Source organism: Loxodonta africana, chromosome 1 (genome assembly GCF_030014295.1).
Source record: "Loxodonta africana isolate mLoxAfr1 chromosome 1, mLoxAfr1.hap2, whole genome shotgun sequence".
In the NCBI taxonomy this organism is placed as follows: domain Eukaryota; kingdom Metazoa; phylum Chordata; class Mammalia; order Proboscidea; family Elephantidae; genus Loxodonta; species Loxodonta africana.
The window spans coordinates 35,429,378-35,444,171 of record NC_087342.1 but is presented as its reverse complement, the minus strand read 5'-3'; the positions used below and the strand labels follow the sequence as shown (position 1 = coordinate 35,444,171).

The 14,794-nt window shown below is 35.0% G+C and overlaps 2 protein-coding genes across 5 annotated transcripts in view; one reads left to right on the top strand and one right to left on the bottom strand.

Annotated features, from left to right (window-relative positions):
• MFN1 (mitofusin 1) overlaps positions 1-14,794 on the top strand; it is a 41,988-nt gene that overhangs the window by 21,830 nt on the left and 5,364 nt on the right. For all 4 annotated transcript variants that reach the window (XM_064279734.1, XM_064279736.1, XM_064279740.1 and 1 more), the window contains 7 exons: positions 4,914-5,035; positions 6,941-7,067; positions 7,276-7,380; positions 7,665-7,767; positions 7,914-8,143; positions 12,184-12,336; positions 13,249-13,445. In XM_064279734.1, coding sequence (XP_064135804.1) covers positions 4,914-5,035; positions 6,941-7,067; positions 7,276-7,380; positions 7,665-7,767; positions 7,914-8,143; positions 12,184-12,336; positions 13,249-13,445 — 1,037 coding nt within the window. The remainder of the gene's footprint in view (positions 1-4,913; positions 5,036-6,940; positions 7,068-7,275; positions 7,381-7,664; positions 7,768-7,913; positions 8,144-12,183; positions 12,337-13,248; positions 13,446-14,794) is intronic.
• Positions 1,627-14,794, bottom strand: part of GNB4 (G protein subunit beta 4) — a 52,388-nt gene continuing 39,220 nt past the window's right edge. The window contains 1 exon segment of the mRNA XM_010592772.3: positions 1,627-14,794. This exon segment is cut by the window's right edge and continues 17,841 nt beyond it. The gene's annotated coding sequence lies outside the window, so the exon portion shown is untranslated.

Sequence of the window (14,794 nt, the reverse complement as noted above, 5' to 3'; positions counted from 1 at the left end):
GCCGTTTTTGAATGATCTTCAGCAGAATTTTGCTTGCATGTGATATTAATGATATTGCTCTATAATTTCCACATTTGGTTGGATCACCTTTCTTGGGAATAGGCATAAATATGGATCTCTTCCAGTCAGTTGGCCAGGAAGCTGTCTTCCAGAACTGAGCAGGGAGGATCATTCCGTATGCTGCGGTGTAGATGCTTTATTCATAGACATTAAAACCCATTCTACCTTCGACTGAAAAGCTCTTTAGATGTTTACCTTCCATACTGTTATTTTAATCTTTTTTAATCTAGCTGTCTTTAGTTTCCATATCCTTCCCCTCCCCCTCTTTCACGAATGAAACGTAAAAGACTTAGAACTGAAGAAACTGCCATCTGTAATTATTCCTCTATGTATGTAGTAACTGCCTTGACAGGAGGGATATGCATGTTGAATATACTTGCCAGATTTTTTTTAAGTAAACATTTGGTCACTATTCTTTTTAATTTGGGGAGAGGGAGAAAGACCATTATGCAGACCGAGGCAGATGGTATGAGAGAGAAGGATCATTCGGCAGATAAGACGAAGTGTTGGAGAAAGAAAGAAAACCAACTACCAGCTGTCTTGGTAAGATCGTTCTGATGGTTCAGAGGCCTCTGGAGTATCAGTGCGTGTCCTCTTCTCTCCAGACAAACTGAAGGATGCATGAAGTGCCAGTTACTTAAAGACAGTTGTTGTCTATTTTCTTTCCCTTTTGCTTTTTGAGAGAATTGATGCTCTCTCTAATCTTACCAGTTACTTCATCCATGGGGAAAATATATGGGGAGAGGTTTTAGTGTTCTATTTTCCTTGTCTTTCCTTATTTATCAAGCTTAACTTTGTATTTGTTCATGGGTGTTTATCATTGATTTCTCCTACCAAATCATACACTGATTTGGTAAACATTAAAATGTTTGTATCCCTTTCACATTGGCTCATGGTGCACCTTTTGCGTTCCCAGGATATCTCCTGGCGGGGCCCAGGAATCTGTATTAACAGCTCTCCAGGTGACTGCAGTAATCAGGCAGACTTTGGAACTATCCTTTTAAAATGGTTTTAGAGAAAACTTGGCAGTTAGGTATTTTTATTGTAAAAGTTTATTTGGGATTCTAAAAATCATGTATCGAAAAAAATTGCTTATGTATAACAGTTTTACATAAAATCATGGAGAATATCAGGCTTTATTTAGAGTTTGAAAATTTTGCTGAAATAAAACTATGATATATCTAAAATAAGAATCAGCTAAGAATTATTCAAATTTATGTAAAATAATCAAGTAGGCAAAAAAATTCTGTGTCTGGATGTATTATAAAGGGACAGAGCAGTTTTTGGTGATTATTTGATGTCTTTTTTCCAAAGCATTTATCTGAGATTTGCTACTTCTTCAGTCAGTTTTGGTTATTTATGATTTCTTAGAAACTGGTGCATTTCTGAGAATTTATAATTTGGAGTCCTGGTGGTGCAGTGGTTATAATTTAGCAGCGTGAAATTGTGCTCATTTAAAAAATCTCTGTCCTTTATCCCTCCTATATTTACATTCTTTGAACACTTATCAATTGACAAATACCACTTTTTAAATTTTTACTCAGTTTCTGTTACTCTTTAACATAGTTTCCATCTATTCTTTTTTTTTTTTTTAAGTTCTTTGCTTTTTGTTCTTTACGAGAGGATTTAAAGGCTGTGAATTTTGAGTGCAGCTTTGGGCATAACCCATGAGTTTTGGTATCCAGTAGGTTTTCAGTGTTTTTTGATTAATCTTTGTTTTTGCCATTTTTTTAAGGCGGAGTTTTTAAAATTCAAATTATTTTAATCATTAATTTTTGGTCATTAATTTCTTTGTTTCATTGCATTGCGATCACAGAATATGGCTTTTATATACATTCTCTATTTTTGAAATTCATTTGTTTTTGTAGCCTTATGAGCTGGATTTTGTGAAAAGAAAAACTTTATGTCAAATTCATCATTTTTATCAAGCAATCTGATTTTTATCCTGGGCTTCCTCAGATTTATTTGATTTGAAAGGACATTTACAGGACTAAGTTAAGCCAGGCTTGGAAATTAAATTTGGTATAATCAACCAAGGAAAAGCAATGTTACTATTAATATTTTTTCTTACTGTATTTGGGCAGGCATATATTTTAAAGGCAAGTTAGAAGTCCAGATTTCTTAGCCCAAATCTTTGGCTCACAGTAGAGGTATAAAAGAATTCTTTTCATTAAAATGTGAATAGATTTGTTGTAAAGGATCTTCTGGAAGAATTAGTGAAACTTGGATGTGAACTGTGTTAGGTAATAGTATTGTCTCAATGGTAAATATTCTGAACGTGGCTATTCTATCTTGGTTGTGTTGGAAAATGTCCCTGTGCTTAGGACACAAGTCCTGATGTATTTAGTGATATGGTTGTAATGGAGACAGTGAACGCTGTCATTGCTCAGCAATTTTTGAAAAAACTGGAAATTCATAAACATATTACTATATTTATGTATATTAAAGGCTCTGAAAAATAATTCAGTAAAGAAACTGTTTAATTTAGCAATTCCCATACTTACTTGAGAGTATTTTTTTTGCAGTGTGCCTATTAATATTCTTCAGATCAGTGGGAACATCAGTTTGGGATACCTTTCAATTGGAAGAAGATTGTTTTATTCTCTATCCTTATTCATCATTATACATTTTTTAATAAAGGAGTAGCTTTTATGTTGCCTAATAACTTTTGGAGATTTTTCTTTTTCTGTCTCGTCTAGCTCTAACACTGTGCTGTTATCTATGAATTTGGATCTTCATTGCTGATATCTAGATCTGCTTCATCGAGGAATATAGAATTTCTTTTAACCTTATTTCTTTTTTAAAAATTTTATTTTTATGCCTTTATTTTTTGTGGATATTAATTTTTTACATTTATGAAGCACAGTTATTTCAAATAAAATTAAAGCTTTGTATTGATCATTAAAAATAAGCAGATTACATTTTAAATATTTAATTTGGGGTAGTTTTTGGTATTTTTAAAGAAGGAAGAACCATCCAGGAATGCTTTGTTTTTGCTTTAGACAGGTACAGAACAGGAATGTTGTAACTTCCTACCACTACTCTCTTTAGGATTAGTGAAAATAAGTGATTTATAAATGAACTTTACTTCATCATGGACAAAAGTCAGGCTAAATAACAAAAAAACTAATGGACTCTGAATTAAGGTGCAAGAAAGGATTAACAAGTTGTTATAAACTGTTGCGTAAATACATTACTCTCATGTGCTCCATAACTAAAGAGATGAATCTATTTTGTTTTCTGTACCTCAACCAAAGTACTGAAGAGGGCAGCTAAAATGGCAAAAGAGATTAAAAGTCTTCTTTCTGTCTGAGTGAAGTGAGCATATAATCGTCTTAGAGAATGAAGGACAAGCATGAGTTCTAAATAGAGTAAAACCTGTGAAAGCTGGAACCTGTGTAAAGAGGCAGAAACCTGTCAGAGAAGGAAAATGAAAGTATTTTCCACAAGAGCAACAGAAAAGTGGTAAGACTGTACCCTGTCAAAGGCGGAAAATTCGTGAGACCTGGAAGAACAAGGCAGTCCCTCGAGTTCTGGCTCTCACAGGTTTCATTGTAGCACACTGAGTAAAGTATAAAATACTAGTGGTTTTAGGGTAACAAATATACTAGGATATTCAGTGAATGCCTTTTACAGCTTGAAAGCTATTTATTTTGACAAAGGAGGTAGAATAATTAACTTCAGGAAGTAATTACCACAATTTGTACTAGCTAAATATATAAAGAGGTTCAAGAAGATGGTTTCCTAGAAACCTCAGAGGGTTGGGGTATAGCCCAATTTTAAATTTATCGTAGAAAAAAAAGCCCAAGAAGATCTACAAAACATATAGCATGGTTACTGATGTTGATGTGACCCAGCCTGGTATTCCCTAGGTTGTCCAAAGACCAGGTAGCATTTCTCTGTAAACATTTGTAGTTATTACAGAATTTGACTTTCTAGGAAGTAAAAATGAAATGAGTAAAAAATATAATAATTTTGGCAAGCTTTTGATGGTTAAATTTACTCACTGTTAAATATATATATTTATATAGCAATTGGTATGTACATCTGTTAAAATCTGAAACAAATTTTACAAACTAAATGTATTTATCACTATATATGATACATTCTCACATTTTTTGTTTTAAAACTACTGGTCATGAAACACTAAATTGATTTTTACTCCCTATTAATGTGTTATGAGCTGTAGTTAGCTTAAACGTGAAACAAGTGAGATAGGGCGTTAGGCGTTAGGCCTGTGTGCACACCTGGTAGGTATCCCAATAACAGTAATAGGATTATCTTGGAAATAACTGTAGCAGATACTTGAAATGATTTAAACTATCACTTAGGTTGTTTGTTGTTAGATTATTTTTTAAATTGTTCAAGTTTTATCTGTAGAAGTCCCTTTTAGTAACCTTATATAAATCATCACAGTGACTCAACTGTTTTTTAATAATTCTGTTTCACAACTCAATTAAGAACTTTATTAGGTTATCTGTTGCAAAGTGTTAGAAAAATCAAAATGGACAGATTAAAGATAATCCAGGTAAAACTAATAATTCTAATGGGGAAGCATTTTTTAACATTGAAAACTGTGCCCTGTTGTTTTGTTTTAATGTTAGAGCCAACAGAACCATTGCACATTACTGTGTAGAAATACACAAAGCTATGAACTTGCTGTAAAAACTTTTTCTGTATCCTTGTACTTTCATTTAACTTTTGTAATTTTACGTTGTGTTTGCCATGTATTTATTTTGCATTCGTAGTTTTGTTTTCCTTGAAAAGTTACAAACAGCAAGGTTTTGTGTTTAAATTCCTGAAAATGTTGGGATGGAATTACAGTAATGTGTTATGGCTTGGGCCCCTCGCAGGAGTGTATCTCGCAGTCAGCAGTGAAAACAAAGTTTGAACAGCACACTATCAGAGCTAAACAGATACTAGATACTGTGAAAGACATAATGGATTCAGTAAACGTGGCAGCCGCAGAGAAAAGGTATGCGTTTACTTTGTTGCAACATAAAAATGTTAGTTTTTTTGTGTCAGTGTGAATTCCTAAGACTAAAGTTTTAACTTGTTACAAATACTTTTCACACTAAAACCAACCTTGTGGGTTTACCTGATGCCTACTTGCATATTTTTTAAAAATTTGAAATATTTATTAACTTGCATGTTTTTGAAATGTTTGAAACTGCAAATAAATATTTATTCTTTAATGTTGAACAAACCAGCACCTTCCCTGGAATGCAGTATACCCACATATGAATTGTGATTTTAAAATGTTTAGTGAATTCGAGATTTTTTAAAGCAGTGGAGGAACCATTTTTTCAAGCAGAATTTTATGCTTAAGTCCAAAACGGTGATCGTTTTCTTTTTTATATTCAGCTTACTACCCATTCTTTCATATATACATACACCAACAACCTGAAATCACTTCTTTATGCCAATTGTCAGTTTTTGTTTATTGGCTGGTGATTCTACCTGCTAGCCAGAATGGCAGTTTGGTAGGCATTAACCTATTTGTCATACTGCACTGCTCTGTTTTATTCCACTTAATACATTATAAAGAATAGAAATAAATGCATAAAAGTGTCAATACTTTAATGAAAGTGTAGTTCTCCCAAATTTGATAAAGTTGAAACAAAGATCGGGATGTTATTAGAGGTGACAAAAGTGATACTAAGCCTCCATTGGACCTTCAGTGGATTTAAGCCAGTGGAACAAAGATACAAAGCATCCAAAATTGCATCCAAGGTGAGGTACGATAGGGAGTTTTAAATGTATTTCATTAGCTGGGAACAGAACTCTGCTCAACCCTTCTATCTCTTGCTTCATTTTTGGCATTTTCTCAGGAATAAATTATGTACAAAAGTAGAGAACTGTTAGCCTGTAAGACACAAGGGTGAGAACCCAGAGTCTAATCTCAGCTCCTGTGAGGGGCGTCTGTGTAGCCTGTTAATATGTGAGATGATGTTGCCATTGAAGCCCCTTCCAGCTCAGGTGCTTTACTGTAGTAGTCCAAACAAATATTGGATCCATCATATTGACCTTAATATTATTAATTTTAAAAATATAGAGCATTGAACTAAATATGGCACAAAGAAGATATGAACTAAAAATAATGTGTATAATCATAATATCTTGGGAACTTTTAGTTAAGTATGTTTTTAAAAGGACCTCAGGTCTTTGTTTTCCTGTGATGACATGCAGGCATCACCTTCTATAAAGGACCAGATAGTAGTTATTTTAGACTTGTGCCTCATACTGTCTTTTTTGTTCAACTGCTCAGCTGTGCAGTTGTAGAGTGAAAGCCAGCAAACCAAACCCGTTGCCATCAAGTCAATTCCAACTCCTAGCAACTCTATAGGACAGAGTAGAATTGCCCCAAAGAGTTTCCAAGGAGTGGCTGGTGGGTTTGAACTGCAGACCTCTTGGTTAGCAGCCAAGCTCTTAACCATGGCGCCACCAGGGCTTCAGAGTGAAAACAGCTATAGGTAAATGGATGGGTATTGTTATATTCCAAGAAACTTTTAAGAAAAATCAGCAGCAGGCTGTATTTGGCTTGCAGGCTGCCATTTATTGATGGCTTGTTTAAATTAAGACAGTATTGAGCTCTGTTTTGACTGTTCATGTCTGTGAAGTGTTTGGAGACTTAGAATCTTTATGAATCTCTTATGGCGTTGAGGTGCCACATGGACAGAAGGACAAAATAGTTTATACCCAATCATCTATAAAGTATTTTATAAATGAAATATTTGAACCCTTTTAGATGTTGAAATATGAGATTTCTTTTTTCTTGTGTCATGCTAAGGGGTGGTTCAATACATAAATTAATGCCCTTGCTTAATTGCTCTGGGACTTTAATATACCCTGAATATTAATTACTCTCATATTATAATAGAGTGTATTCAATGGAAGAGAGGGAAGACCAAATTGATAGATTGGACTTTATTCAAAACCAGATGAACCTTTTAACACTGGATGTTAAGAAAAAAATCCGGGAGGTTACAGAGGAGGTGGCAAACAAGGTAAAAAAAATAATAATTTATTAAAACATACAGGACTGAAAGTATTTTTTGGTAATGCTAAAAAACTTATACCTATTACCATAGTTTTTTTTTTTATTACCATAGAGGAGTACTTTAAGGTTTTTTGTTTTTTTTTTTTTTCTTTTTTTTTCACTAGTTGTTAATCTTGCTTATTAATTCATGGCCTCTGATTTTTTAATATTTTCAGGTTTCTTGTGCAATGACAGATGAAATTTGTCGACTCTCTGTTTTGGTTGATGAATTTTGTTCTGAGTTTCATCCTACTCCAAGTGTGTTAAAAGTATATAAAAATGTAAGTTGAATTTTAGTTAACAATTATTCAGAGACAGCTTCGTCACCTTGCCCTATACTCTTACTTAGTGGTGTGGGCTGTTTAGTGTCTTTGGTACAGAATTAAACTATTACATCTTTTGTACACTCTTTAATAAATGTAAGCTATCTTGTATATGAAAGCACACAGAACAGTTATCCTTTCATGAATGAGATCATTTTAACATTTACTTTGTTTTTAAAGTGTATAAAATCTGCAGTACTTTCTGGAGAAAAGATAATATGGACATTTACCATTGTTAACAGGAGTTAAATAAGCACATAGAAGATGGTATGGGAAGAAACCTGGCTGATCGGTGCACCAGTGAAGTTAATGCCTCTATCCTTCAATCTCAGCAGGAGATTATTGGTAATATTTATGTCCATAATGTCATGTACAGTTTTTTTCACCCTCTCTTTGGTCAAGGATTTATTTTCCTTTGTATGTTTTATAGAAGGCAAAACATTATTTACTACTGTTTTTTGAAACAAATACCATATTTTTGTTTTTTCTAGAAAATTTGAAGCCATTACTTCCAACTGGTGTACAGAATAAACTACATACACTAATCCCTTGCAAGAAATTTGATCTCAGCTATGACCTAAATTGCCACAAGTTATGTTCAGATTTTCAAGAGGATATTGTATTTCATTTTTCCCTGGGCTGGTCGTCTCTTGTTCATCGTTTCTTGGGTCCTACAAATGCTCAGAGGGTGCTTCTGGGGTTATCAGAGCCTATCTTTCAGGTGTGTTGAGAATTTCCTTTCTTATTTTGCTTATATGATTTTCTCTAACAGAACTAGCTTTACCTAATCTGCCGATTTATGAGATAATATCTATTTCATAAAGCTATTTCTCAGGTATACTATGGATAAGGGAAAGCTGGTCCTAAAGTTTTTATCAGTACCGTTATAGATGATTTTGGCATTAATTTTTTAAACTGGTTTTGATTTTAAGAGTTTTATCTTAAGAGGTTTTGTTTTCAGGCTTCAAAAAGGCTAGAGTAAATGTAAGCATTCTATTTAAAAAAAAAAAAAAACTTAATCGTATTTATCAATTCAGTGATTTTCAGAAAATGTATAGAATTGTAAAACCACCACCACAATCCAGTTTTAGAACATTTCTTTCACCCCTTTATTAAAAGGATCCTTTATCTCATGTCCTTTTGTAGTTGTTTCCATCCCCAAACCCACCACCAATCTGGCTCTGTTGCTGTCTGTTTGCCCTTTCTGGATATTTCATATAACTGGAATCATACAATATGTTTTAAAGGTTTATCATTACAGTATATCAGTGCTGTATAGCATGAATCAGCACTTCATTCCTTTTTATGGCTGAGTAACATTCCATTGTATGTATATAACACATTTAATTTATCCATTTATTAATGAGCATTGGGTTTTCATTTTTTGGCTATTATGAATAATGCTGCCATGAACTATCATGTACAAGTTTTTATGCAGATGTATGTTTTCATTTATCTTGGGTATATATATACCCAGGAGTGAAATCTCTGGGTCATATTGTAACTCCATATTTGTCTTTCTGAAGAACCACCACCAATATATGAAGGTTCCAGTTTCTCCACATTCTCGCCATCACTTATTTTCTGTCTTCTTGATTGTAGTGTGTGCATGAAGTGGTATTCCATTGTGGTTTTGATTTGCGTTTTCCTAATGACCAAGGATATTGAACATCATTTCATGTGTTTCTTAGCCATTCACATATCTTCTATGGTGAAATGTCTATTCAGATATTTTGCCCATTTTTCAACTGAGTTAATTTGTCTTATTATTGAGTTGTAGGATTTCGTCACTTACCAGATATATGATTTGCAGATATTTTCTTCAAGTGTGTGTCTTGTCTTTTAATTTTCTTTTTTTTAAATAATGTTTTATTGTGTTTTTGGTGAACGTTTACACAACCAGTTAGGTTCCCATTTGACAATTTCTACACAAGTTGTTCAGTGACATTAATTAGATTTTTCACAACGTGCGAACATTCTCTTTAATTGTGTTCTGGTTTTTCCATTTCTAGTACTCTAGTTTCCTGTCCCCTTATCTTCTCATCTTTGCTTTAGAGTCATTGTTGACATTTTGGTCTCATAGATGGGTTTTTAATGGAGCACTGTACTCTTGGATAATACCCTTTATATTGTATGCTACTCTGTTTATTTCACTAAAAGGTAACCAGAGGGGATAGTTTCTGTTCAAGCTTTAGAGTATGTCTGGCCAGTAGTCTCAGGGAGTCCTCTACTCTCAGCTGGTCCATTAAGTCTGGTTTTTTTAAGAAACTGAGTTCTGTTCCATGTTTTCCTCTCATTCAGTCAGGGTCCATCTATCGTGGCCCTGGCCAGAACGGTTGGTAGTGGTAGCTGGGCACCATCCAGTTCTTCTGGTTTCAGGTTAGACGAGGCCATGGCTAATGTAGGCTGTAAGCCCTGTAGACTAGTTTCTTCTCTGAGACTTTGGTTTTCTTCTTTTTTTGCTCCTGATGAGTAGAGACCAATAGCTGTGTCTTAGATGGCCACTTACAAGCTTTTAAGACTCCAGACGCTCTCACTTCACTAGGATGCAGAACATGAGATTTGTGGTGCCAATTGATTGAGTTGTACCATTAGACTAAGGTCCTAAGCCTTTAAAACCAGAAAACCATTCTTGCAAGGTGTTTGATTATGTCTTAGAAGTATCTGTAACTGTGTCCTCTTTGAATATATATGTGTGCACACACATATCTGTATGTACACATACATATCGATCCTCACCTGTACCTACTCATGTACATATATGCCTATGTACCCACATATGTGACCATATACTCGTTTTTTGGTTATCGTTGGTGTTGTTGGCAAGTTATATATGTCATATTCTTTAGCAGGGGCCCTGATGGTGTAGTGGTTAAGTGCTTGGCTCTAACTGAAAGGTTGGCAGTTAAAACCCACCACTTGCTCTGTGAGAGAAAGATGTGGCAATCTGCTTCTGTAAAGATTTACAGTCTTGGAGATCATATCGTGCAGTTCTACTGTCCTATAGGGTCTTTAGGACTCAGAATCAATTCAGCAGCAACGGGTTATTCTTTAGCACAAACATCTTTTTCTCATGTGCGATTCTTAGTGACTGATACTGTTTACTTAGGTCCGGCTGTGTTCATTACACCCACAGTCTGTGCTACTTTCCCATCACCAAAAAACAAGTATCTACAGTCTAAAGAGTGATTCCTCCTCCTTCCCACTCTTCCATGGTAACCACCAGCGAACATTGGTCTCTCTGTGTGTGTGTGTGTGTGTGTGTGTATATATATATGTATGTATATATATATTCTTTTTTCTTATAACAGTGAGATCATATAGTATTTGTCCTTATGTGATTGACTTATCTCACTTAGCATTATGCCCTCCAAATCCATCCATGTTATGTTTCCTGGACTCATTATTATTCATTATGGTTGGGTAGTATTCCATTGTATGTATGTACCACATTATGCTTATCTATTCTTCCACTGGAGAGGAGCCTGGTAGCGCAGTAGTTAAGTGCTTGCCTGCTAACTGGAAGGTCGGTGGATTGAACCCACCAACCACTCTGCAGGGAGAGATGCAGCAGTCTGTTTTTGCAAAGATTTACAGCCCTGGAAACCCTGTAGGGCAGATTTACTCTGTCCTGTAGGGTTACTGCGAGTTGGAATTCGACTCAGTGGCAATGGGCATTCATCCACTGAAGGACACTTACGCTGTTTCCATTTTTTTTGCAATTGTGAATAATGCTGCCCTGAACATAGGTGTGCATGTATGTGTGTTCATGTCACTTCTGCCAGGCCTCTGGGGTGTATACCTAGGAGTGGGATTGCTGGGTCATAGGTAGTTCCATTTCTAGTTTCTTGAGGAAGTGCCATACTGTTTTCCGTAATGGTTTTACTGTCTCACCAGCAAAGGATAAGGGTTCCAGTATCCCCGCATCCTCCCCCACATTTGTTATCTGTTTTGTTGTTGTCAGTTTCAGTGCCATTTTAGTGGGGGTGAGATGGTATCTCATTATAGTTTTGATCTGCATCTCTCTAATGACTAATGATTTTGAACATCTTTTCATGTGTTTGTTGGCCACTTGAACGTCCTCTTTGGTGAAGTGTCTGTTCATATCTTTTGCCCATTTTTTTAATTGGGCTGTTATGTCTTTTTGCCATTGAGTTGTTGAAGTTTTCAGTATATTTTAGAGATTAGACCCTTATTGGATATGTCATTTATAAAGATTTTTTTCCAGGTCCATAGGTTGTCTTTTTACTCCTTTGATAAAGTTTTTTGGTAAGTATTAGTGTTTAGTTTTTATGAGGTCCCAATTATCTAATTTTTGTCCTCTGCTATTCCTGCATTTGTAATTGTGTTAGCCTATTTTAAACAAACAAACTAGGTCGCATATGATTTTCTTAATGAGGTGTAAAAGGTTTTTATTTTGAAGTCCTATTTGTTTTCCTTGTTTTTTGTTTTTAAGTATTATGTTTTTGGTGTGACTTTTTTCAAAAGTACAGTTTCAGTTCCTCTCAAGAGTCCGAGGGCCAGCTGTTATAGGTAGACTCCATTGTATGTTAAGAAAATTCATTATTCTTCGTAATATCTTTTGCCCATGTCATAGAAAATAATTTTCAGACCCAATTTTATTTTCTTCATATATTTACAGTAATATTTGGGGTAATTTCTCACAGATTTGCTACTGTAATTTTAAAAGAAATACAATAGAATATAAATGTAACTGATTTGTAGTTGTTTAACGGTAATATTTTTCCCCAACCTCATCAGCTCCCTAGATCTTTAGCTTCTACTCCCACTGCTCCTACCAATCCAGCTGTGCCAGATAACGCATCACAGGAAGAGCTCATGGTTACCTTAATAACAGGATTAGCTTCTCTTACATCTAGAACTTCTGTGGGCATCGTTGTTGTTGGAGGAGTGGTAAGAAACGTTCTTTTCTGGTATAACTAAAACTGAAATTTTTGCAAAGCTGTCTTTGAGATCATGAAAAACAGGTACATTTACTTCTATTTCCAGGATCTATGAAGTGATATATTTATAGGTTCAAAATAACAAATTGCAAAGAGTTTCATAAGTCTAATCTTACATTTAAAAAATAAAAAATATAGCTTGTCCTTAAAATAATGCTTCCTAACAATTTTCACGTCACAGCACACACAGAAATTATATTTGTACATTGGAATAACAAGGGGATGAATTTGTTGACAAATCTTTAAGTCCATGTTAGGAAGCTCTGCCGTAAATATCAAAAACTATTTTTTTTAGTAGTTATTCTAATATATAAGAGTATTTTGTATTATTAACAGCATAGATTTACTTGTTTTGGTTTTTTAAATCTCTGTCCTTAAAAAAATACATATATTAGCAGGCCTTTATCCATTTTGAGATACATTGATACCAAGTGTCTGGCAGGTTATAAAAATTCCTCCCTAATATTTATGCCTAAATCAGTTGGGCTTTTCAGCCTGATTGATTTCCAGTAACCTCAGATTTTCTCACAATGGATTTGACTCAAAGATCGGTAGGGAGCTGATGTAGTTCCTAAAATCCCTTTTAGTAGACTCTCTCAAGGACTCCTTGGGTGGCACAAATGGTTAAGCACTTGACTACTAGCCAAAAGGTTGGTTATTCGATCCCACCCAGAGGTGCCTCAGAAGACAGGCCTGGCAATCTGCTTCAAAAGGTCACACCCTTGAAAACTCAATGGAGCAGCTCTACTCTGCACATGTGGAGTCGCCATGAGTCAGAATCAATTTGACAGCAACTAAAAACAACATAATCTCCCAAGTGGTGTTTTTCCTTCTCAAAGTAAGCTATAACTTCATCTTACAGATTTGGAAAACTATAGGCTGGAAGCTGATATCTGTTTCATTAAGTATGTATGGAGCTTTGTATCTTTATGAACGGCTGACCTGGACCACCCGTGCCAAGGAGAGAGCCTTTAAGCAGCAGTTTGTGAACTATGCAGCTGAAAAACTGCAGATGATCGTTAGCTTCACAAGTGCGAACTGCAGCCATCAAGTACAGCAGTAAGTTGAAAGATTATCTTTTGTTTAAAAAAAGTTTTATTGAAGTAGGATGTATAAAAAAAAAAAAAAAAATCAGTATACACCTCAAAGAATCATCACAAAATGAGTACATTTTGTAACTATCGCAAAAGTGACGAAATAGAACAACACCAAACCTCAGAATCCTCACTTCTGCCCTCTCTCTTTCCTCATGACTATTCTTCCTGCTCTCCCGTTCGATTAGATTTGAACACGTGCAAATTGGTAGATAGGACCTTCCAAGAACTCCAGAGGGTTTTCTAAAGATATTTCTTTAGCAGACCTATTCAAAATTCAGGTTCCTACCCTTAAGATAATTGTAGTTTCTAAATTATAAAGACTGATCTTAGCAGTTAACCAGTGGGCTCAAAACACATGACCGTGGGCAGATTCCTAATTCTTGGTGACCGTAATTTATTTTTACTGTCCAGGTAAGTTTAAAGGTACAATTTTTTAGAACTCAAGAGGATTTTATTATTATAATAAATAACTGGCTCTACCTAGTTTTGCTTTTATGCATCTTAAATATTGTTTTATTGATCTACTAAAAATATGTAGAACTCCAGCTAAGTCAAGGCAAAATATTCTGTGTTTGGAAAAGTCCCTGAGCTTAATTTCAGTGATACAGGATTGTAATTATATTGCAGGGTTAAAAGTGGTAAGTAATATAAAAGGAAGATAAAGTGATCTCATAAAGTAAGGTTGTAAGAAGTTACTTAAATCCTGAAGGAAAGTGAATCAGTAAAGGTTTCCTGGAGGAGAGGTAGCACACGAGATTTGAGCACACAGAACAATCCAGGCAGAGAAAACAGCCCAACTTGAGGCAGGAGGGTGGGGGGAAAAAGATGTGTTCACAGACATGAAGAGAAAATACCAGTGTGGCAGATGTGTGTGTAAAAGGGATACATTTGAATATACTTAAGACAGAACCCTGAGGAAGTGGGATGTGGATTATTAGGAATCCTGGGAGTGACAGCATCAACACTTACCTCTAGAACAAATAAGCTGGCAGTGGTGTGGTGTGTAAAATGGTTTGGTTTAAGAAGAGAGGAATGACGACGAGATGAGTTAAACTGTTTCAGACACAAGATCAAAACTAGATGAAAGTTAAAGCTGTAGAGAATGGAAACCAGGAGGCCACAAACTTGAAACTGTCAAACTTGTTCACTCATTTGTTCATTTACCAAATATCTTGTGAGCTCCTGTTTTATGATAGTTTTCATTTTATCTTAAGGAAAATTCTTTTCTGTAACGAAGGTACCTGAATCTCCTAACGAAATCAGCTGATGGTCACATAAGTAAAAATAAACGTAATTAAAAAAATAAAAAAC